Source organism: Antechinus flavipes, chromosome 2 (genome assembly GCF_016432865.1).
Source record: "Antechinus flavipes isolate AdamAnt ecotype Samford, QLD, Australia chromosome 2, AdamAnt_v2, whole genome shotgun sequence".
Classification (NCBI taxonomy): Eukaryota; Metazoa; Chordata; class Mammalia; order Dasyuromorphia; family Dasyuridae; genus Antechinus; species Antechinus flavipes.
The window spans coordinates 376,273,372-376,297,087 of record NC_067399.1 but is presented as its reverse complement, the minus strand read 5'-3'; the positions used below and the strand labels follow the sequence as shown (position 1 = coordinate 376,297,087).

Sequence of the window (23,716 nt, the reverse complement as noted above, 5' to 3'; positions counted from 1 at the left end):
TATAAAAGCTAGCTCAAAGTTAACATAAAAAACAAGACAAAACAACAAAAAGCCCAATTAAGTTCCTGCAACTAGTTTCATCACTTCTTGGTAAATAGAGAGGGAAAAAATGGAAGCAATATCAGATTTTATATGAGAAGATGGGACTCACTAGAAAAGCCCCTGATGTTGGAAAAGATTAAAGTCAAAAGAAAAATAGTATGGCAGAGGAAGAGATGGATAGGTAGTGTCACAGAAACAACAAACATGAACAAGACAGACTTTGAGAGATAGTGAAGGAAAGAAGGGCCTGGCATGTTATGGGTCATAAAGAGTTAGACATGACTGCACAACAAAATCCTAGTCTGGTGGGGGGGAGGAAGAACTCTCCTTCCCCACTTTTTTTCTTAGACAAAAAGCTGTTGTCTGTCTCTCTTTATAAAGAGACAACAAATATTACTTCTCCCTTTAGCAACCCCAGATAAAATACAGATAAAAGCAATTATGGTCAATCATAACTTTGATTGGCAAACCATCTTGAAAGTACTAAATTAGAATTTATAAATTCTAGAATTAAAAAACAAAATTAACAATTAAGAAATTAGAAATTTTGTACAATCTTAAAGAACATATAAACTTTGGAATAAAAGTTTGCTATTATAGAATCATAGAGTCAGAGCCAAAAGGGACCTTATATGTCATTAAGTCTAATTCCTTTATTTCACAAGTAAGGAGACAGATCTACAGAGTTTAAACAACTTGTTTCAGGTAACAGAGCTATAAAGTGGGGAGTTCTGGTTGAACCAGTAGTGTGCTGGTAAATAACTAGCTGCCTTCCCCCCAAAAATATACAAGACACTTTTCTTTGGGGGTAGCAGAAGTAATTGGAGTTAAGTGACTTGACCAAGGTCATAGAGTTAATAAATATCTGAGGCCAGATTTTAATTCAGTCCTTCTAACTCCAGGGTTAATATTCTATTCACTGTGCCACCTAGTCTCCTCTATGGACACTTTTATGTTTAATATGGACTATTAACATTTTCTCTATCACTCTCTTGTCTAGACAATCAACTAAACAATAAATCAAGCCCTGATTTGTGGTTTTTGCCAATTTCTGTGTGACACCAAAAATTAAACAATGGGATTTCCTGAGCTTGTATGAGGTAGCTCTAGCTCAGTTTGAAAATAGTCTTACTCCAGAACTAGTATTTTATCCACTATATCTCTTCCCTATCTGTGGACAAAGGGAGAAAGAAACGGAGTGTTAAAAGTACTTCATCTTTCTCATATCTCCCAAAGAAAACTATTCTCACTTCATTCCAACCACACATTTCTTCAGTGGGAATGAACTGGTGGAAACAGTGGCTACTCAATAACCCAGTGAACAGCCCCTCAATCCAGCCTCCATTCATTCCTTCTTCCCACTCTAACTTGTTAAATTCTCTTTGAATCTCACCAATGATAATGGCATGCCATTCAAACATATGCACCAAATCTATTTTCTTCCACGTATTCTGATGCCCATCCTAGTCTCAATAACCCAAGCAATTATGTCCAATATGCCACAGAATTCCATCTTTCATCAGGCATTTCTCCATGTCTCAGAGCCACCAAGGGTACACTATCTTAATGCCTGAAATCTACATTCCATTTTCCTCTTCTAGATTTTCCCCCCAATTTCTTTTTATAAAACTTCTCCATTCTTCAGTGCTCAGCCTGAGTCCCACCTCCAAGAAGCTTTCCCTGAATATCCCAGCCCAGTCATCTCTCCTTCCTAGAAGCCCTTGTAGCACTTTATCATTCATCGGGTCTTTTACTGCTACATGGACATAGGTCTTCTACTATTACATGGATATGGATCTTATATTGCTACATGGATATGGGTTTCATTATTCCTATTTGACTATGAACTTCATGAAGGCAGGCACTATGTTATAGCCATATCTATATCCTTTACAACTCCCCAAATAAGACAATATAGGTAAAATGCTTTACAAAGCTTAAAGCATTATATAAATTTGAGCTATTAGTATATGTGGTAGATTCTTATCAGTTTTAATGATTCCCAGAAAGGCCTAAATATAATGAAATTCTAAGCAAAACTGTCAAACTTTCCACATCCAGTTGTGCCCATTTCTCTTCAAATTTCAATTTAGATCTTATGAGTTAGTCCTTGTCTTATTTTCTTGTATCCCCTGAAATAGGTACTCACTTTGAAGCTTTAAATAACTTGTTACTTGACTACATTGAGTGAAAAAGGTCTCTATGTGACTCAGTTTCCCTACCTCATCATGTAACCATGGCTGTGTCACTTCTGCTTTTTGGTCCTCTATTTTCTCATCAATAAAATGAAGAAGTTGGAGTAGATCAGGAGTTCCTAACTTTTAAAAAAATTTATCATTCACCTCTTTCACAGCTTAATGAAGCCCATAAATATTCTCTTGGAATAATGTTTTTAGATAATTAAAGATAACTAAATTTCAGTTGGAGATTAATGAAAATTAAAATGTAACTTTTCCCCAATGAAGATCAAATCTACTCACAAAGGGGTCCACAGATTCCAAGTTAAGAATCCCTGGATTAGATCCTGTCCTAGGTCTTTAAAAATTTTTATTTAATATGATTTTTAAAATTTTTATTAAGATTTTTTAATAATAAATTTTTATTTTCAAAATACATGCAAAGATAGTCTTCACCATTCGCCCTTGAAAAATCCTCTCTTTCCCTCTCCTAGACAGCAAACAATACAATACAGGTTAAACATGTACAATTCCTCTAAAGATATTTCCACATTTATCATGCTGCACAAGAAAAAGGAAAAAAATGAGGGGAAAAAAGCAAGCATACAAACAACAACAAAAAGATGAAAATACTAAGCTGTGATCCACATTCAGTCCCCATAGTCCTCTCTCTAGATGTAGGTGACCCTTTCCATCAGTCCATTAGAATTGCTGGGCCTTTTAAAAAGAATACTCTGTGTTCTATGCTTCTAGATCTCTGGTATCCTATAGGCCAATAATTATTTGGACTTTTCCTAATGATGATGATGATGATGATGATGACGATAATGATTCTTTAATATATATTATCTATTCAATCCTCACAAGGTTGTTGTGAAGATTGAAACTATATCAAATGAGACTTGTATGTGAAAGGGCTGTCAAAACCAAAATGATAATGGCTTATGGAGGGAATAGCACAAGTAAGATTATCCTTATTTAGAATATAAAATGACTTGCTCAGGTAGACACAGCTAATAAGTTGTACATGTGGGCCTAGAATTCAGGTTGTCTGCCTCCATGTTTAAGGGTTTTTTGCATTAAACCACATTATCTTTTAGCTCATCTCAGGCAATCAAGTGATAGAATCTGCTAATTGATTTTATGATGGGGAGAGAGAAGGAAAGAGAAGAAAGAATAAGAAATATGGAATAAATGGCCACAGGAGGCAAAGCCCTCTTTACAATCCTGTGTGCCCACAATCTTCTAAGACAGTTTTCATCAATCATGTCCCCCATTCAGCTGGAGCAGATGTGCTCATGAGACCAAATATAGCTTAATTTAGCCATTCCTGCAGAGGATGCACTATTTCCCTCCCACTCCCACCCCCAAACCCCAAGTGCATCAATTTTTCAGGAAATAGAAACTGAAAAAAAAAACTATATAAAATACTAAAAAACAAACCCAGGAGTCAGACATATACTAAGTTACTGGGCATTTACTAGATAATTAATAATACCAAGGCATGAAGCCCTGCCACAATCTCAGGAAGACCTGGTCATCAAATCTGACAGTGGAAGCAAAACTGCCTGTAATGGTCTGGGAAGAGGGACAAAAAAGGAAGGGGATTCAGCAGATCAGGAACTTTAGTTTGGTCTTAGAGAAATAGCGCTGGGGCTGAGATGTAGGAGACCTGGAGTCTATTCCTAGATTTTTCTGCAAAAGACAAAAGTCAGCCAATTCTCTCAAGTTTTTAATACAAAAATGAAGGTGATGTTATCTGACCATCAGCCAAAATACAAGGATGATTTGAGGATCAAATGAAATTATACATAATGCGATGAACTATAAGTAGTTCACACTTGTATGGAACTTTTGAATTTACAAAGTCCAATGGTAGCAGGCGCATGAGTATTACTATCCACCCTCTTATAGATGAGAAAACTGAGGCTCATAAAAAGAGATTCCTGCCAAAATTAAGTCAGATCCTCCTTAATCAAAAACAAGTTCTCTTTTTACCACATCCAATTTCCTAATGGCAACAACTCTAAGAATGCTGTGATGCTCAAAAAAGGTAAATAAGGGCAGGGGTGTATTCCTTTTATTTCTTCTTCACTCAAGTTTTAATTAGATGACATTTTCTGCCTAACCTAGTGCTATATATATAACACAGCAGTGGTCTTTATTTTGAATAGGTGAAAGATGGGGGCTGTTTGGAGAAGAAAAGAAAAATATGAAGGGCTCTAATGGGGAAGAGGGATTAGCTTGTTTGGCAAAACCAAAGGTCTAGAGGGTCGAAGGGAATTTTTGACCAAATATAAAGAAGACTTATAGCTTATAACAATGAAAACCTGGAAAGATAGTATGCTCCTTGAAACTAGAGATGTTCAAACAAAGGCTTAGAGGGTCACCTGCCATGATATCATAGAAGGGATTCTCTTATCCATTCCACAGAAGGCATGAAATTTGAACTAATTTGATTGTATAATTTGTAGTAGACAAAAATATAATTGTACTGTAATTACTGAAATGTAATTGTACTGTAAGAATTGACCAATGGGAAGAATTTAGATAAGTTCAGGAAAACATTAAACCAATGCAGAGTAAACGGAGAACAACATATACATTGATTGCAACTGTAAAAATGAAAACAGCATGTAATTCTGATTAACACATTCACCAGTCTTGACTTCGGAGGACTGGCACAGTGAAGGATATCCCATTGAGATACATGTTTTTTTGATCATGATTCTCTATTACAAGGGAGGTTTCTATTAGGGGAAAAGATCATTTTGAAGTGATAATGATTTAGAATTTTCTTTTAAAAGGATTAATTTTTTCAGTTTGGTTCTGATCGTGATACTTTCACATTAAAAGACATCTTCCTATAAAAATCAAGTCCCAATTACTTATCCTGGCATTAGGCCCTTCTCAATGGGGTCCTAATTGACCTATCAACTTGACATTACAGTACTTTCTTTAAAAGGAGGTAGTGCAATATTTGGAGTTTTGGAGATAGAGTCAAATGTAACATTAGATACTCAGTAGTTATGTAACCATGGGCAAATAACTTAATAGCTACTTCAGTTTCCTTATCTGTAAAGTAGGGATAATGATAATACCTATTTCTAATGTTGTGAAGATCAGATGAGATAATAATTTTAAAGCATTTATCATATGTCTAGTACATAGTAAGTGTTAGATGTGACTGGAAAAAAATGAATCAACAACAAGAAAATTTTCTCAGCAGTGGGACCAGTAGGAGCAAACAGTCTAACTTGCTTTTCCCAAGATGAAGAATAGGTTTTCATGTTCATTAATCTCTTTCCATTCTTACCATTCATTCAATGAACATTGATTAAGCCTTTGCTATATGCAAGATCCTTCCTATGCTGTGGTTACAAAATTAAAAAATGATACATTCCTTGTCCACAGGGAGTTTATAATCAAATGAGGGGATATCACACACACATATACTTATGATATATGACAAAGGCAAAAATTATTAGTACTCTAGGAAATTTTTGAGAAGATAATGTCCTTTCTTGCCAATGTCAGAAAGCATTGGTCCTATACTTTTTTGAAGTTGTGAAATAAAAAAAAAAGTGATTCCTTTTCCCAATACAAACCTGGGCAGAAGTCCAAGAATTCTTAATTGAGGTTCTTGCTTAGAACGTGTAAGAAATAATGAGGGTGATTTATTCACAAAGCAGAAGCCTAAAAATAGCTTGGTCGATTGAGCATGGAGGGCAGCCCAGGGCTTTGTTGGGATACATGCGCCCTGGATGCCCTGATTAACTCCAGAGCGCAGCTGACTGTGAGAACGCTGGGTAAGAGAGGACTGCTTCCCCTCCCCCACAGTCTCCACTGAGATTCTTGTCTAAACTTGGTCTTCAGAAGGGGCACAGGGAGGACAGAAACATTGGCTTTGCTGGGAGAAGGCTGACCTTTTGGAATAGCTGAGTCAACAATAAGTTTGGGTCTTATCTTCCCAAGTGAAAGCAAAGACTTATCTGAACACAAATAAAGGAATGGAACTCCTAGAATCTAAAGGAAGATAAAAGAGATATGTCTATAATCTTTTAGACAGAACTTTTATCCTGATGAAGCATTTGCCTCTGAAATTCAAACCTCCCCAGGGAGCAGCTGGGTGGCACAAGAATAGAGTACTGGGTCTGTATTAAGGAAGAACTGATTTAAATCTGACAAAAATCTGATACTTACTAGCTATGTATCCTTGGGTAGGACATTTAACCTCAGTTTCTTCCTCTGTAAAATGGGAGTGATAACAGCATCTACCTCCCAGGGTTGTTGTGAGGATCAAATGAAATAATTGTAAATCATGGTATGTGGCACCCAATAACATATAAACATTTGCTATTATTGTGGAACTCATCTTTGCTGAGCATATGACTTTTTTATTTTTATATATTTTTCTCTATTCCAGGTACCCAGGGGAAGACATAGAAATGAATCACTTAAACAGTCATCAGAACCTTCCAGGATTGTGGTTTTATTCTCTTGTTATAAGGTACTTGTGTTTTAATAAAAATCAATGCCTAAGTCCCATCTACTGCCCATTGGCAGCACTGGAAATTAATTCTGTTGAAAGTAAATCAATATTTAGTGAAAGTAAATTGACCATCATTGTTAAATGGAATTTTCATCAAGTATTAGCCCTTAGAATTGAACCCCATAAAGGGATTCCACAGAAAGAAAAAAAGTGGGATAGGAATCTCATGGAGGGTAAAGAAAATGAATCTTAATGAGGGAGAAGAAGTAACCTTTTTGAAGGTGAAGAAAACAAGTTAGGGATCCCACAGAGGGAAAGTCTTAAAACTAAAATTCTATCTTCATGGAAATTATCCCTGTAGGTATTCTGACCCAAACTGGAAGGGGTTACATTTCCTACTTGAGACCCTTCTTCTCCCTTTGCTCTCTGAAATTTGAGATGAAATGAACCAAACCTTTCCTCTCGAGGGTTCAGTTTGGGTCCCTTGGAAGAGGGAACTTAGAGACTTTAATTCAATCAAGTATTTTCTTCCCTAACCGAAACAGAGGAGAAAGAACTTGAAGGAGTTAGTAGGTTGGTGGAAGAGAGCAACATTCAGGAGGACTTAGGGTAGCTTCAAAGAAAAAGTCAGCAGAGTCAAGGAAACTTACAGAGAAAAGGTTCCTTCCTAATGGAGATGAGAAAACTAAGTCCCAGAAGGAATTATTTAATCCTTTATATTTGTATCTTAAGTGCCTAGAACAGTTTGTGGCATAAATTGAGAACTTAATGCCTGTTGTTACTGGCAGAGCCTGAGACTAGAATCCAGCTCTCCTGAATCCTATCCCTACTGATTCTCATTTTATAATAACTTTCCAGAAAACCAAATTTTAAGTCTCAAATCTCCTGTTTCCTAATTATTTAACCTTGTGTAAATTATTTCCTTTCTCTGAATTTCATTTTCTCACCTGTAAGAGAGTAATGTAATTATTATTATTATTAAGACACATGCTAATAGCTAAAAAGAATGGGCTTTTATGCCATCTGTCTGGATGCAAGAAAACAATTATGTTATTGCTACATATGAAGGACATTCTTTCTAGTACCAAATTCCAGAAAATATTTTAATTGAAAATGGTAAGATTGTAGTTATTTATTAGATGCAAGCAAAGCTGGAAAGCAAACAAATGAGTGGATTTGTATTCAATCTCTGCATGTTAGACACAGTCTTAGTGAATTAGGGTTCAATTAGAAGGCATTTCTGAACACATCTGGAATATCATATGAGACCAAGGTTTACCTTTACCCTTTCTGCTGTTCCAGACCTCCAATTATTTTGAAGCATTTTTTTGGAATGACAGATAGATTTCTTTCTGGCTTTGTGCTTCTCCTAAAATGCTGGAAAAGTTTTTCATGGCCAATGGTATTTGGTAAAATAATAATCTAAGGAGCAGCTGAATTGCTACCTTTCTCTGGGGAACTAGAAATCCTTTCCAAACCTTCCTTTGTCTATTTTCACAGCAGAAACCCCAAGACAGAGAGAATGAAATGTTCCTTGGGGGAAAATATGAAAGAAAGGCATCAAGGGGAAAACTCTGAAGAAAAAGGATCTGAACAGAATGCTGACCTACATCAAGAAGTGAGAGGGTAGAAAAATGTGATGCTGGAAGAGGGAAAGAAGAAAAGATAACCAAGTACTTGAAGCTAAGTAATAGAAATAATGTTCTTATTTTAAAGTGATAGGGGTAGGGAGTGTGGGTAGTGGAGGGGGAGTTAGTCCCTTTAAGGAATAAGTAGCTCTCTGTATTCCAAGGTATGATGAATGTGTATCTCTTGCTAGCACAGGAAAAAGTCATCTGGGGAAGATATGAGGAAAAAAAAATCGTGGTGGTTGGTGACTTCCTGCTGAGGGGTATCAAGGTAGCTATTTGTCAACTTGACATTAACAATAAAGAGATCTGCTGTATTTCTAGGACTTACATCAACAATGTGATGGAAAGTCTCCCAAGGACTTGTCAAAAATGATGACAATTACCTACTTTTGATGATTCATGTGGCGACAAATGCGATTGCCAGGAAGAATCTGGGAAGCCTTGCCAGGGTTGATGAAATCCTCATTGAAAAAAATTAAGGCTTTAGGGGCACAAGTGTACTTTATTCTTTCCCCTTTAGCCAATTTAAGTAGGGGATTCAGATAAGAAAGGTGAATGTTGAAAGTGAATGGCTAGCTAACAGACTGAGAAGAAAATTCAGATTTATTCAACAGATATTTTTAAAATGTAGAAATTATGAGCTCTTCTTGGCCAGGGAAGGAGTGAACCTAAAGAGGGATGGTAAGATATACTTGTCTAGGTCCTCAAAAATCTTTTAAGAAGAAACTGAAAAGGGAGGGGAAAGAGGATAAAAAAATGCCTGTATCTATTTCCCAAACAGAAACTATGAGTTATAAAGAAGGAAGAAGAATCTCAGTAGAATTGGGCAGTAATTCAAAAGAGACAAAAATATACGAAGCGAACCAGTGGAAAAATATAGGAAGTGAACCCATAGATTCAGATATTTATCAACAAAAGTACAATGAGTGGGAAATAAGTGGTAAAGAACCTAAAACAGAGACTGAATCTCTAAATACAGTGCGATGCTACAATGACAACTAGCTGTCATTAGTTTTGAGTTGACTAGATTCAAGTCAAGAGTTCAAGTCTTAGTGAATACTGTTAGCTCAATCCTGGATGATTCTCATTGCCTCCAAGCTATATTTAAAGATTCTAAGTTACAGGATAGCTGTTAATCTGCTTTGGTGGAAGGGTTTCTCCATTTACAATTTCTTATCCTGATGAAATTGTAGATCCAGACCTGTACCAGAAAAGTGTCCAAAAAAGGGCAGAGCAAAAAACATATGACTAGAATAGAGTTCTGAAAAGTTTACATCTTACTAAAAATAAGAGAACAGATTTTAAAAGTACATGTTTTGGGAAGGAGAGAATAAAAGCACTGGACAATGGATTCATGAGGAAATCTAGAAACAGGGAGAAAGCATGGTGGCAAATATTGGATGGAGATCAACAGAGGGAGAAACAAATGATATCATCATTAGAAGGAGGCAATAAATAAGAATTTAGATAACAATCTAATCCAATCTGTTAAACACCTACTATATTCCAGACACTGTGTTAAACTCCAGGGGTACAATGAATAAAGAAGAAAGACAATCCCTGTCCTCAAGGAGCTTGCAATTTAAAGGGAGGAGACAATACATTAAAGGAGGCAGGAATGAAGAGGCAAAGAGTATTCTCTATAGGAGCATCTTGTTCATGGAGTTGAAACCAGGAATAGCAGTAGATGCAAAGTAAAGTGATCTGAGTCTAGGCTTTGCCATTTATAAAGGAAGGTATTGGGAAGAATTTGGTATTTTGCCCTCCAATTCAATCCTCCAATCAGAGGAAAAAAAGAGGCTGAGAGACATATGGTCAATCAAGATCTGAGTTAGCAGCAAGGTGATCAGATTAGAAGTAAGGAGCTTGTCCTGGCAGAGGCATCATGTTCTGCAAAGTTGAAACCAGGAAGAGCAATTGTGCATATAAAGTAGAGTGATAAATTTAAGTCCTGGCCAAGATGTATATTATGGTAGTGACAGGGGACTTCAACTCTGTGATCATTGGTTGAAGCACTCTCTTTGCTAAAAGTGTGTGTGTGTGTGTGTGTGTGTGTCTGTATGTGTTTGTGTGTATGTGTGTGAAGCTAACAATTTTTTGGCTTGCTTTAAAGATAATTGCTCCTTTCAAAGGCAGAGAAAGTATTTCAAATTTTTAAGTAAACCTGCTATTCTAGACTAAATTATGGTTAATAAAAACGAACTGGTTGAAAAAGAAAAGATAGAAACCTTGGATAAGAAATGCCACTTTAACCTGAACTTTTAAAAAGTGGCAGAGAGGAAACATAAACTTAAATTCAATTACTAAAAAAATTTCTAGAGCATGTTAAAGGGATGGTTAGTGAGCATGTAGAAAAAGAAGTAGTGATCAATTACAGCCAGCATGGCTTCATTAAGAATAGGTTATGGGGCATCTAGATGATACAGGGATGGAGCACCAGCCTTGATATCAGGAGGATTTGAACCTGAGTTCAAATCCAGCTTCACTCACTTAACACTCTACTAATTGTGTGACCCTGGGCAAGTCTTCCCTTGCCAAAAAAAAAAAAAGAATAGATCATGATAGACGAATTGTATTGTCATTCCGTTAGAGTTACCACATTAATAAATCAGATAAATGTTATACAGAGGTTATCCAGATTTCAAGAAAACATTGAAAATCTATGATGGAAGGAAGGAAATAAACTGTACTAAGCATTTTATGACTATTATCTCATTTCATCTTCATGATCACCCTGAGAGTTAGATGCTATTATTATTCACATTTTATAATTAAGGCACACACAGATTAAATGATTTGCTTGGACTCCATAGTTAGTAAATGTCTGAGGCTGGATTTGAACTCAGATCTTCTTGATTTCAGGTCTAACACACTGTCCACTGAGCCATCTAGGTGTCCTTGTTATCTTTGTGTCCAAAAGGGGAAAATGTATAATAGGACCATTAAGTAGAAAGTAAAAGGAAATCATAAAAAAGTCATATGAAGCAATCTGAGGGTCTTATCTTAGTTCTCTTGTTTCTTGGACCTATCTGTTGCATTTGAAATCGTTACTCACTTTTTCCTTGAGGTTTTCTTTTTTCTAAGTTTTATGATATTACTCCTTTCTGGTTCTCCTCTTATCCTGTCTGACTGCTTCCTTTTAGTCTCTTTTACTGGCTATCATTTCCGTCATACACTCTAACTATGACCCTTTCCCAAGGCGCTGTCCTAGGTGCTATCTCTTGATATCTCCCTCTCTGTCTATTTTTCTCAGGGGTTTATCATCTTTATGTCAATATGACTCTGATCTGTATGTACATGCACAGTTTTTTACCTGAGTTTCAGGCCCATATTACCAGTCACCTGTTGAACATTTGAAACTGGATATCTCCAAGATTTGTCAAATTCGTCCGATTCAAAACTAAACCCCAAGCCCTCTCCTTTTCTAATCTTTCCTCTTTCTATTGAAAGCACCACTATTCTTTCAACCTCCCAAATTTACAGTCTTGACATCACCCTTGATCGCACAGTTTCCCTCACCTTCAAATAGTCAATCAGTTGTAAAATTTTGCCGCTTCCCTCTTCATATCTCTAACTTCCAAGTCTTGCTCCTGATTTACACTGCTATGGCCTCAATCCAAATACTCATCATCTCTTGCCTAGAATGTCACAACAGTTTCCTAATTATCTTCCTACCTCATCTCTTTCCAGCTTATAGTTTACACAGCTGCCCAAATGATTTTTCTTTTTTAATATGGAATATTTAAAAATATTTTAATAGTATTTTATATTGCCAAATACATGCAAAAATAGTTTTCAACATTTACTTGTGCAAAACCTTATGTTTCAGAATTTTGTCCCTCTCCTCCCCCTCCAGCATGCCCAAGACAGCAAGCAATGTTTTTTCTTAAGTGGAGAGCTTATATTACTCCTCTACTCAACAAACTCTAGGGGCTCCCTATTGCCTCAGAATCAAATTTAAATTACTCTGTTTAGCTTTTAACACCCTTAACACAAGCTGGCACAAACTTTTTTCCTTAGCCTTATTGTGCATTAGATCTCCTCCAACACACTCAGATTTAGCCAAACAGCTCTTCTTACTCTTCTTCACACATAGCACTCTTTTTCACTTCTCATACTTTTGCACCGACCTTTCTCCAGCCCTGGTATGTACTCCTTCCTCATTTCTGCCTCATAGAAACTCTCTCTTTCTTTTAGACACAGTTCAAGCAACAATTTGTTCATGAAGCCTTTTCTCATTCCTCTAACTGCTAGTGCCTTCTCACTGGGAACTACCATATTTTTAACTATTAGGTGGTACAATGGAGTTAGAAAAATCTCAGTTCAAATCCAACTTCAGATATTTACTACCTGGAAGTCCATAAGCAAGTCACTTAAACTCTTATCTCCTTTATTTCCTCATTTGCAAAATGAAGTGATAATAGCATCTACCTCTCAGGGTAGAAAAATATTTATAAAAAACTTTGTAAATCGTAAAGTACTTTGAAAATGTAGGTTATTATTATTACTATCAATTACTTGTTTTGTATATGTTTATACACTTGTCTTACCCATTAGTATGTAAATAAATTCATTGAGATTAGGAATTATTTCATTCCTTGTATTTGTATCTTCAGCAGTTAGAACAGAACTTAGCACATAGTTAGTGCTTCATAGATGCCTACTGATTTGCCTGATTGAATAAATCAGGAGGAGGCCTACTGTGTAGCTTTTAGAACTCTAAAGATGACCTTGTGCTGCTTAACATTTTAATCAATGACTTGACATAGATGATAATCTATCAAATTTGCAAATGATATAAAGCTTGGAAGGAGAGCTAACACACTGAATATTAAAGTAATAATCCAAAGATTTTTTATTGGCTAGAATTATAGCTTCAGTCAAATAAGATGAAATTTAGTAGGGATAAGATGAAATTTAGTAAGGGAGGAGTGTAAAGCTTTGCACTTGGGTTAAAAAGATTTAATTTCACAAATACAATACCTTGCCTTGGTTAGACCATTTTTATACAACCCCAAATATATAAGTATATAAAATAGATTTTTAGGTCAGCAGAACAGGTTTTATTGACAATAAATGATAATTTCATGACCCCCACATTCAGTTATGCACTCCGACATAGGGTCATGACCCACAGTTTAAGAAGCTTTGGTCTAAATTAGAGAAAAATTAGCCTAGGTTGGAAAGGGAGGAGGCCAAAACTTTCATGATAATCAGTAATGAAATTGGGCCCATGAGTGACCTCAGCATTCAGGCTAGAATGCCTGACAAAATACCAAAACCCAGTTTTAAAAATGAAATAAAATAGTTAAAGATTACAGGGTGACAGAACCAGGAAATACTTAGTAGCCATCTAATGTAATCCCTATCAGAAGTTCAACTCTCATTTATAAAATATCTTGAAACATATATATCTATTGACTGCTTGAAAATCTCAGTAAGGGATAACTCACTATTCTCAGGAGGTCCTGCACTTCATTTCTTGAAAGCTCAAATTATTAAGAAATTCTTCAATTTGTGGAATCCAAAAAAAAGCCTCAGTAATCATTACTCATTACTCCTCGCTCTCCTTTCTAGGACCAAACAGAAAATGACTTCCACAGGAGAATACTTCAAATGTTTTCAGACAGCTCATCATTTCTAAGATTCCTGCTCAAGCCTTCTCCTCATCTGCAGCTGAAATATCCTCAACTGAATGCACTGTTGTCAAACTTATATCTCTTCATCTCATACAAAAAAGTATTGTGACTTTGTCGAATGGCTCATGAAAATTCAGAAATACTATCTCCATAGCAGTACTGGACAACTCATTCTGAACTTCTTAAAATGAGCCAAAATCGTCCTCCCTGTTAACTCTCACCTCACCTTCCCCATCTCCCTCCAACTGCTTCTACTTCTGTATTCTAAGGGCCAATGGAAAAAACCCTGCTCTTTGTTCCCTTTGACCTTCACATAATGGAAAACATTGTCCTGGCAACTATATCAATTTTTTTCTTGGAAGATTAAAGAAAATAGATGTCAAAAGTACATGGAAGGAAAAGAGAGCATAGAAAGGAAGCTATCTGGAATGTACTTATGTCTGAAGTATCCTGGTGAAGTGGAAAGAACCCTGAAAAAGCACACAAGGGTTCCTGGCCTCTACTCCTGAGTTTGCCTCTAAGTCAGGGTGGGTTCTGGGAAGTTTATTTTTCTCTTGTGGTCTTAATTCTCCCTGAATTTTTATTGCATAGAGATAACAAGGATTTAATAGAGCTAAGTTATAAATCTAGAAAGATGGGTGATGGTGGGATTCATATTTCTTAGGTGGTATCATAGAAGACCATCTATCATGAGGTTGTGAAAACCCTTAGAGCATAGAAACCTGGATCTCAATTCTAGCTCCACCACTAACTCATTGTATTGGATATATCTGGACTTTCATTTCTTCCTCTAGAAAATGAGGAAGGCTGGAGGAGACCAAAGGTTCTTAACTTTTATCCTCAATGGACTCCTCAGAATAATATTTTTAAATCCATAAAATAAAATTTCTGGATTGCCAAGGAAATAATTATATTGAAATACAGTTATTAAAATTCTTTAAAAAAATTCAAGGTCCCCAGCTTAAGAACCCCTAATATAGCAGTAGATGGCTTTTATATATCTTTCTGCTCTTCAGTTTTTTAGTTCTAAGGGCCCTTCTACTTTTCAGCTTCTATGGTTCCATGAATCTAAGGTCTGTTCTTGTTATGACACTCCAGGATTCAATTATTTTACTCTAGAAATACTCCTAAATCCATTTCTGATTTTTGAAGCACACATTTGGGGAGCAGTTTAGAGGGGCCTTGGGAGGAGGTTTAAAACAAGATGGAATGGAACAGAGAAAAAAAAGTGAGAATGGAGGGATCTGGGGAGAGCAAATATCAAGGGTTTATTACCTGTCCCAGAGAGCGGGGGAAGACTTGGCCAGCCTGCCCTGGAGAATTCGAGGCTGCCACAGACAAGCGGGTACCCAGGAATTGCGCACCCTGTAGTGTGAATAGAGGACAAGCTGAGGCTCAGGAAGTTAAAGTGACCTCCTCAGTCACATAGCTAGTATTGAGCTAGTATTTGCCTTGGTATAAGACTAGTCATGAGTCGGTAAGAGCCCTGGCTGTGTTTGGGGGGTAGGCCAATAAGGTTAAGTAGTGTCACCAAGAAGCAGTACAGTGAATTTGGCACAAGACATCCTGCTAAGGTTCCTCAGAAATCCCACTCCCACCCCTAACCTAAGCTTAAGTTCATTAGAGAGCACAGCTCTGAGACTCTGCCACACATTCCAGGAGAGTATCTCAAAGCTGCCAAATGCTTAACACAGCCATGGATGGCACCAGAAAAGTCACTAAAAGCTGGGTTTCTGATGAAAATTCTTTCCAGCCCAGTGTCTCTAACTACAGCCTGATCCTTTGAAAAACAAAGTAATTATTGCTGAACATCAAGAATGAAAGACCAAAACTGACCTAGGCAGAAAGGCAGACAGAAAACAATTAGTGATTGGGTGATAAGAACAACTCTAAATCATATACCATATTTCTGGGCTGAAACTGTGGGAGGGGAGAATTGGTGATTTTCCACCCCTTGGTTGGAACTATTCCCCAACATAAGGATTTGACAGAAGAAGACATGAATGAAGAAAGCAATAAATTATGTGTCTCTATATATACATATATCTATATGTGTCACACACACATATATGGTTTAAAAAGTTTTTTTTAATCACCTAAAAAACTTGATTGAGTATCAGTTTTAAATGCCAAACACATATATAAGCATTTGATGAATGGAATCTTGCTTCTCTGAAAGAGAGGGTGATGATGATGAACTGGGGAAGGGTAACAGGACAATTCAAATAAGTTGATGCGTGTGACATGCTTTGCAAACCTTAAAACATATATTATTTGGAGCAAGCCTATATTCTCTGAAGACAGTCCCCAGCTATCTTTGGACAAGGATTCTATTTCTGCAACTCTTTAAAAGTAGAGACCATGATTTCTCACTCTTTGATTCCCTTATCATTTAATGCCCAACACAGGACTTGGCATATATGTTCATATTTTAGTAGTTATCTGTGATGGTGTACCTTGAAATCTCTATTGATGGGGAGGGTAAGGTTGGTGGATCATTTGAGTTCTGGAGTTCTGAGCTGCAGTAAGTCAATCAGGAGCCTGCACTAAGTCTGACCCAATATGGTAAGCCCCCAGGAATGAAGAGCTACAATAATACCTAAAGAAGAATGAATTAGTGCAGGTCGGAGAAATGGGACAGATTAAAGTTTATGTGCCAATTATTATTGGAATTGGGACTTTAAGTGGTTGCTATACTTGTAGCCTGGGCAGGATGGAAGACCCGGCTTTAAAAAAAAGAAACCAAAAATTAAGCTGAAATTCCCTCAAAAGTTTAATGGATCTGTGATTTCATCTATGTAAGAATTCCCTCCATTGACAGACTACAATCTAATCATAGCTCTTCACTCTTTGTAATTCTATTTTTTAGGGATGCAATCAAGGTTGAGTGACTTGCCCAGGATCACACAGTAAGTATCTGAGGCCACATTTGAACACAGATCTTTCTGACTCTAGGGCCATTCACCGCACTAATTAGCTGCTTCTGCCTTGTGTGATGCTGATCCACCTTCTCCCACAGGTTTTCTATAAAGGATATACAATAGTGCAGGAAACTTTCTTTTTCTACATATATTTTTACTTTTTTGTGAGCACCATAATTGTTAAATGTCCTTATTTTATCTTTGCTTTTCCCACATGACTGACCAGCCTTCTTTTCTTATCAAAGATTTGCTTGCTGATTTTTCTTATGATATTTCTTGTGCTCAAATCATCTTTGGAAATATATTGCAGCTGACTTGCCACTAACACATCTCTCTATTACCCTTGAGGTCACCTACAATTCTGGTTCTTTTTAGATAGTGGCTTTCTGAGATACACAACTTCATAGCTTCACTGGGAAAACTTTCATATTAAAAAGAATTTCATTGTCAGAAAGCTGCTTAGAAATGTTGAAATCACAGAACAATTTCCCAAATGCAATCCAGTTTGTTCTCTTCCTCCTCAGTTCTGAACTTAATTTGAATGAACTGATGCAGAATGAAATGAGCAGAACCAAGAGAATATCATAACTCAATGACAAAAGCAACATACATGAAAAGATCACAGAAAGGAAACCAGATTGAGTAAATGTAAAACAAGTGATACTCCTGGAGAAATGATAGTGAAAGACAAATACCTTCCCATCCCTGAAAGACAAATGACTTTTGGGAAAGAATAATCTACATATTGTCTGATGTGGTCACTGTATTTGTTATTTTAGTTCATTTGTTTTCCTTTGTTAACAAAGAAAGTTTGATCAGGGATATGTGGAAATAGAGTAGGTTTTCCTCCACAAATAATTAAAGCAATGCCAAAGGGAAAAAATATAAAAATAGAAAAAATTGGATTTCCCTAATAACTAACTACCTAAGACAGTTCAAACATTTCCCCCGATTTGATTGCCAAGTGCCATTTCTATTTCCTAATATATAATACAATGGGACCAGAGATGTTAGAGTCTAAGTGTGTTGGTTCTACTATCTTTGATGAAGCAAACATTTCAAATCTGTTCCAATTTTCATCCATTTGTTAGATTTCCTGTCCATTTCATGTATGTATGACTTTATATTGGGATAGTATAACTAATTTGGGTTTAATGTCAAATTTTCTGAAAACTTTAACTTCTACTGATTTTTTACTATTTTATGAGGAGATACTATTTATAACTCTCTCCCATTCTTTTTGGTAGGGTAAAAAATACATTTTTATTCTAAACTTGTGTTGCCTTTAGCTGCCATCTGCCTATGATTGGCAGGCACAAGTGTTTGCTGACACTTTTTGGCCTCCTCATTGTAGTGACTGCCATATATTAGGTAAACTTTTGCAGAAAAATGGTGACTACTTTTTAGTGCCTTTACATTAGTTAAACTTTTGCAGAAAAATGGTGATTTAATTTTTTAGTGCCTTTTTCATTTGTCTTTTTCTTGGGGTGAGGGGAAAGGGAAACATTTTATTTAAACAGGTCATGTTTCAATTGATGCAATTAGACACAATGGTTTCTCTTTAACTTAAAAAGATTTAAGTTGATTTTGACATCTGTTTTAGCTAGTTGTTTTTTGACTTCATATGGCTAGTGGATGGTAATAGGATAACCTCATGAGAAAACATTTCCTGTCTGTTAAAATGCAATCTATTTCTTTCTTTCTTTTTTTAATCAAGTCATATAGAGTATACCATGTCCAATGTTCTTGGACTTTTTCCTGGCAGAAAATTATGACATAAAAATGGAGAGCTTCTAAGTAGTTCACAAATCTCTTATTTCTTAAACCTGAGTGATGATATTACCCAACATACTTTTTGGCATCCTCCCGTGCCCACCTTCACACTGAACTCAAGTATCAGAGTGTATATATAGCCTTGGAGAATTTTGCCAAATTCTTTCTAGAATTTTTTTCCTTCTTCATCTGTCTGTACTAGTTCTTTATGCATAAACTTTAAATATCTTCGTATTTGTGTTCTATTACAAGATCACTGTAAAATGAGATGATTATGAAATGATTCTTGCTGTCTTTGGTGTATGCATCACACATCTCAGATTTAAAATTGGAAGAAAACCTTAGAGGTAATATAATCGAATCTCCTAATTTTTCAGAAGATGCAACTAAGGTCTAGAGAGTTTAAATGACATGTCTCAGTTTGCCTGGACAGAAGTAGAACTCAAGTCCTCTAATTCCAAATTCAGCTCTCTTTGCGTTGTACCATGCTGTAAAAATTCCTTTGCCTTTTTCTATGAGAAATTGTTAGCCATCCTTCCATTTAGCTGCCATTCCCTTTGTCTTTCAGTTTCATTTGTTGCAAAATTGGCAAAATGATGTTATTCTCTCTTTCCAACAATGCATTGATTTGCTGATCATCTGACAAGTTCTCACATTTACAATCATCAATAAATATGTTCATGTTTATAGAGGGTTTATAGGATCCTTAGCAACTACTGATCCCTCCTCTTATCTCTCTACCAACATCACTATGGAAATGAAAAGGTGGCACACAAGACTGAGATACATTATAACTTTTTTTTATGGTAGTTATAGTTAAGAGTGTAATAATTTAGTGAAGAGACATTCCATACTCAGGCTGGAGTTTGGGGATGCAATCTGTTATTTTGAACCAGACTCTGAATAACAAGGAAAAAGTAGTTTCCAGAAAAATAGAATTTACAAAATAGAAATGAACTTTTTGGCATTGCATTTGACAGCCCAAGATCACTTCTATGCCACAATGAAGAACAGAGTAAAATTTTTTGAGAGAAAACAAGCATATAATAGTTGAACTAAATTTGATTAGTAGAAAGCCTGCTGGATTTGAAATTAGAGGAAATGGACTTAAATGCTGACATCACCACTTACTACCTTTATAACGTTAGGTAAATTATTCAACCCTATGTGGGCCTCAGTTTCCTGATCTTTAAAATGAAGATGAATTAGATAAGATTACCACAAAAGTCTCTTACAGCTTAAATAAATGATTTTATGAATCTGGGAAAACCTATTGATTCCAGTGAAGTTCACCATCTTTTCTTGGGCAATTCTGGTCTGAGTTCTATGAGTAGATGACCCTCAGATTACTTAGGAGTTATATTACCCTTCTTCACTTGGACTTTCACAATAAAATAAATGGCAGGTATTGGGATACTGGTCTCTGTTTTTGCTGTGCTAAATTCCTTGCCCAAGGATGATTCCTCCCTTCCAATCCTTCCATTCTTTAAAGTCCTTTTCAAGTCATTTTTTTCTCCATTAAAACTTTTCTGACTGCCCAGGCTCCAAAGAACTATTTCTTTCCTGAACTTCCTGCTATATGGTTTATTTTCTAGAGCAATCAAATGAGTATCTCTTGTAGCATAGGCAAAGAGTAATGTTTCTGGTACTTAGCACAACAGCTAGCATAGAAGAGGTGCTTAATAAATGCTTGGTGTCATATACATTTATCTTTTCTCCCCAAAAGGAGAGTTGATATATTACCTCATAGAGGAGTAAAAAGATTATTTAACTATAATACAAGGGATCAGAGCCATAATTCTTCAAAAAAAAAAGGAACTGAAAGCAAGAAATTTTTTAACCTATATTAAAAACATTTTTAGGGGGTGGGGGATAGAAGTAGGAGGAGGGGAAAGGGAAGGGATTGGGATACACACTGGCAGAGTACAAATCTATAGACACTTTTTCTCCAGGTACAAGTGTACCCAGAGTGGTGTTGTATACTATGCTATTGGATTATATGCTGTGTCCTTCTTGTCAGACTATCCTCTTTACTGGGCAGATTTGGGGAGGGGGCCAGTGAGAGAGAAATAGGTCCCAGAAGAAGGTACCATAGGCTCAGAATCCTTATGAAAGAGAAGATGGTCTGGCAGCTGAGTAAAGAAGTCAGTCTCTGGACCACAAGGAAGGAGCTTCTGGGCTTTTTGGGATAGAAGTGTAAACAATGAGGCAAAGCCCCAGCCAACTCACCCTAGTTATGGCCCTGCTAGAAGCCTAATCTCTATGTACTTCTATTGTTATTTTCTTGTCTTGTCTGGAAAAGGAAGAAGCTGGGCCAAATAATGTCTAAAGTTCCTTCCATCTTTGGGAACCTATGATTTTAAGTTTTCTTTAAAGGGACAGTTAGACAATGCCATAATGTATGGTGTGCTGGGCCTAGAATTAGTAAGACCTGAGTTTAAATCCAGGCACTTAATAGTTGTGTAACCGTGGGCAAGTCACTTAGCCCTGTTTGCCTCAGTTTCCCTATCTATAAAATGAGTTGGAAAAGGAAATGGTAAACTACTACAGTATCCTTTGCCAAGAAAACTCCAAATGAAGTCACAAAGTCAGCCATGACAGAAATAGCTGAACAACAATAGGATTCTCAAATTCTGCTGTCTCATTCTTGTATAACCTTGGATCAAATTCTTTTCTTTTTTTTTTTTTTAAAGTCAGTTGACAGCATACTATAGAGGAAACTGAATTTGTAATAAGAGGGCCTGAATTAAAATCCTAATTTTCTTTTCTTAATCTTTTGGATCCTATTTCCTTTTCTAAAAATGTGAAAGGATTGGGCCAGATTCAAGCTCTTTCAAGTACAATCAAGTCCTAAATTTAGGTTCCTTTGACCTTAGTTTTTTCATCTGTAATATAAAGAGATCGGACTAAATGATACCTGGATAGCTAAGTGCCACAATGATTAGATGATATGGACTTAAGAACTGGATTGAAATCCAATCTTAGACACTTACAGAGCTGTGTAATCTTGGGCAAAGCACTTAACCTCTGTTGTCTCCAATATCTTATCTGTAAAATGGGTATCATCACATATATCTCTAAGTGTTGTGTAAGAATAAGATGGGATATCTACAAAGCACTTTGCAAAACTTAAAGCAACACATAAAAGCTAATTAATGTCATCATCATCATATCTATGATGACATCCAGGTCTATTATTCTGTTCCTAAGGAACTAATTCAGATGACGGCTCACGATAGGAGTTCACAACCCTTTTGTATTGAAGACCAGGGAAACTCCTCAGAATGGATTATCCCAGACCATAGGTTGTCAGTATAATATACAAATCAGACATGATTCAATAAATTGAATTCAATAAAACTTCTGCTAGATATGATTTTCCCCAGACCATATAGAGCTATTGAAAATGTAGCAATCCCTCCTCAGGGACAGCCCTGAAAATGACAGCCTAAATGAGGTCTCCCATTTCAATGTTCTGAGTAACTCTGAAAAGCATCCAAATGGGGACTCTGCCAGCTCTCAAATCACTACCTGAAATGGACCCATTTGACTTTTAGTTCTTCTCTCTTTTCCTTTCCCCAACCTCCACTCATATCATAAGCACTATAAACTGCTAAAATAATAAAAAAAAGGCACTAGCAGTTGCCAAATTCATATTTTAGGTTATGGAATTTTAGATTTGATTATAGATATAGGTTATACAATTTAGATATCTAGTCTAAACTTAACTGAATGAGAATCCTTTCTACTGAATCCCTTCAGTGGTCATGTAGATTTTATCTCAACACTTCCAGGGATGAGAAATCATCTCCAGAGGCAAATCATTTAGCTTTGGGAGAACTCTTAATTGTTAGGAAGGTTTTTGTTGTAATAAACTTAACTTGTTAAGTTTATTTATAAATTAACAAGCTTGTTTCTCTTTTTGGTTCATTACTTTTCTATTTCTTGTCTAGTTCCCTGTTCTAATCCACTCCTTTATCATGTCAAAAAGCTTTATATGACATATATGAATTCTCAATGGGTGAGGAAAGGAAAGGGGAGAATTTAAAAATGAAAATCTTAAAGTTGAACTAAAATGTGCTATTATGTATCATTATAATAGTCTTCAAAGTAATTCTTTCCCCCTCCATTCATGCTATAATATATGTTACTCAAATTGTCTTTTTAATGCTTTAACAAAGTCACTTCTTTGCTCAGAAATCCTACAGAGAATAAAATTAAATTTCTTAGCTGACATGGAATGCCATACAGATCATGGAGAGCCTTCTCCATCCCAAGATCCTCTCTTCCCATAATTCTTTCACATAAACAGTACAAGAACCAAATTGGACTATAAACATTCCCTAAGGTCTCACTTTTGGGTCATTTTTCCTCCTTTTGTTTTATTGGTATAAGTGGAATCCTTTCTTTTCCTCTATTTGTTGTACAATCTTGTGTGATCCTAATTCTAGTTTATTGGTATTTTATCTAGTATTTTTTCTTTGTCTTGGAAGCTCTGGAGTTTGGTGAATCATGTTTTGAAGTGTATTAAACTTAGGGTTTCTTTCAAGGAGTGATCTGTGGATTCTCTTTTCACTATGTTCCCTAGAAATTGTGCTTTTCACTTTTTTGAAATTTAGGGTTATTTTTTGTTTTGTTTTGTTCTTGTTTCATTATGGTTTTTTAGTAAAGTCAGTGACTATTATTTTGTTTTATTGTGGAATAAAGATCACTGTCAGGTAGGCAAGGTGGACTGCTCAAAATCTTATAAAGAAATGATCATTTGAGGGCTAGTCCCATTAGGAAACTTGTTTTGGGTATCTTCATCCATCAATAAAAAAGAAAAGGGAAAAACAAAGAATTTGTGTGTGGGGAGGAGAGTGTTGTTTGGGTAGCAGCAAAGTAGCTTTTCTAGTTCAGAATTTTCTGAGTTTTCAGAATTGTCACATCTTGGGAGAGCTCAATGGAAAAGAACAAACAATTTTTGAAGTACCTAAGGGCCACCTAATGGTCATTTAAGTGGCTTCTACAATAGGTAGTACTTTTCTGAAGTAAAGTAAAC

At 36.1% G+C, this 23,716-nt stretch overlaps 1 protein-coding gene across 7 annotated transcripts in view; it reads right to left on the bottom strand.

The window, feature by feature from the left end:
* BEGAIN (brain enriched guanylate kinase associated) overlaps nt 1–23,716 on the bottom strand; it is a 269,374-nt gene that overhangs the window by 86,689 nt on the left and 158,969 nt on the right. For 2 of the 7 annotated variants that reach the window (XM_051978364.1, XM_051978369.1), the window contains exon 3: nt 15,257–15,346. The exons of the other annotated variants lie outside the window; for them this stretch is intronic. In XM_051978364.1, coding sequence (XP_051834324.1) covers nt 15,257–15,346 — 90 coding nt within the window. The remainder of the gene's footprint in view (nt 1–15,256; nt 15,347–23,716) is intronic. 7 annotated transcript variants of the gene reach the window in all.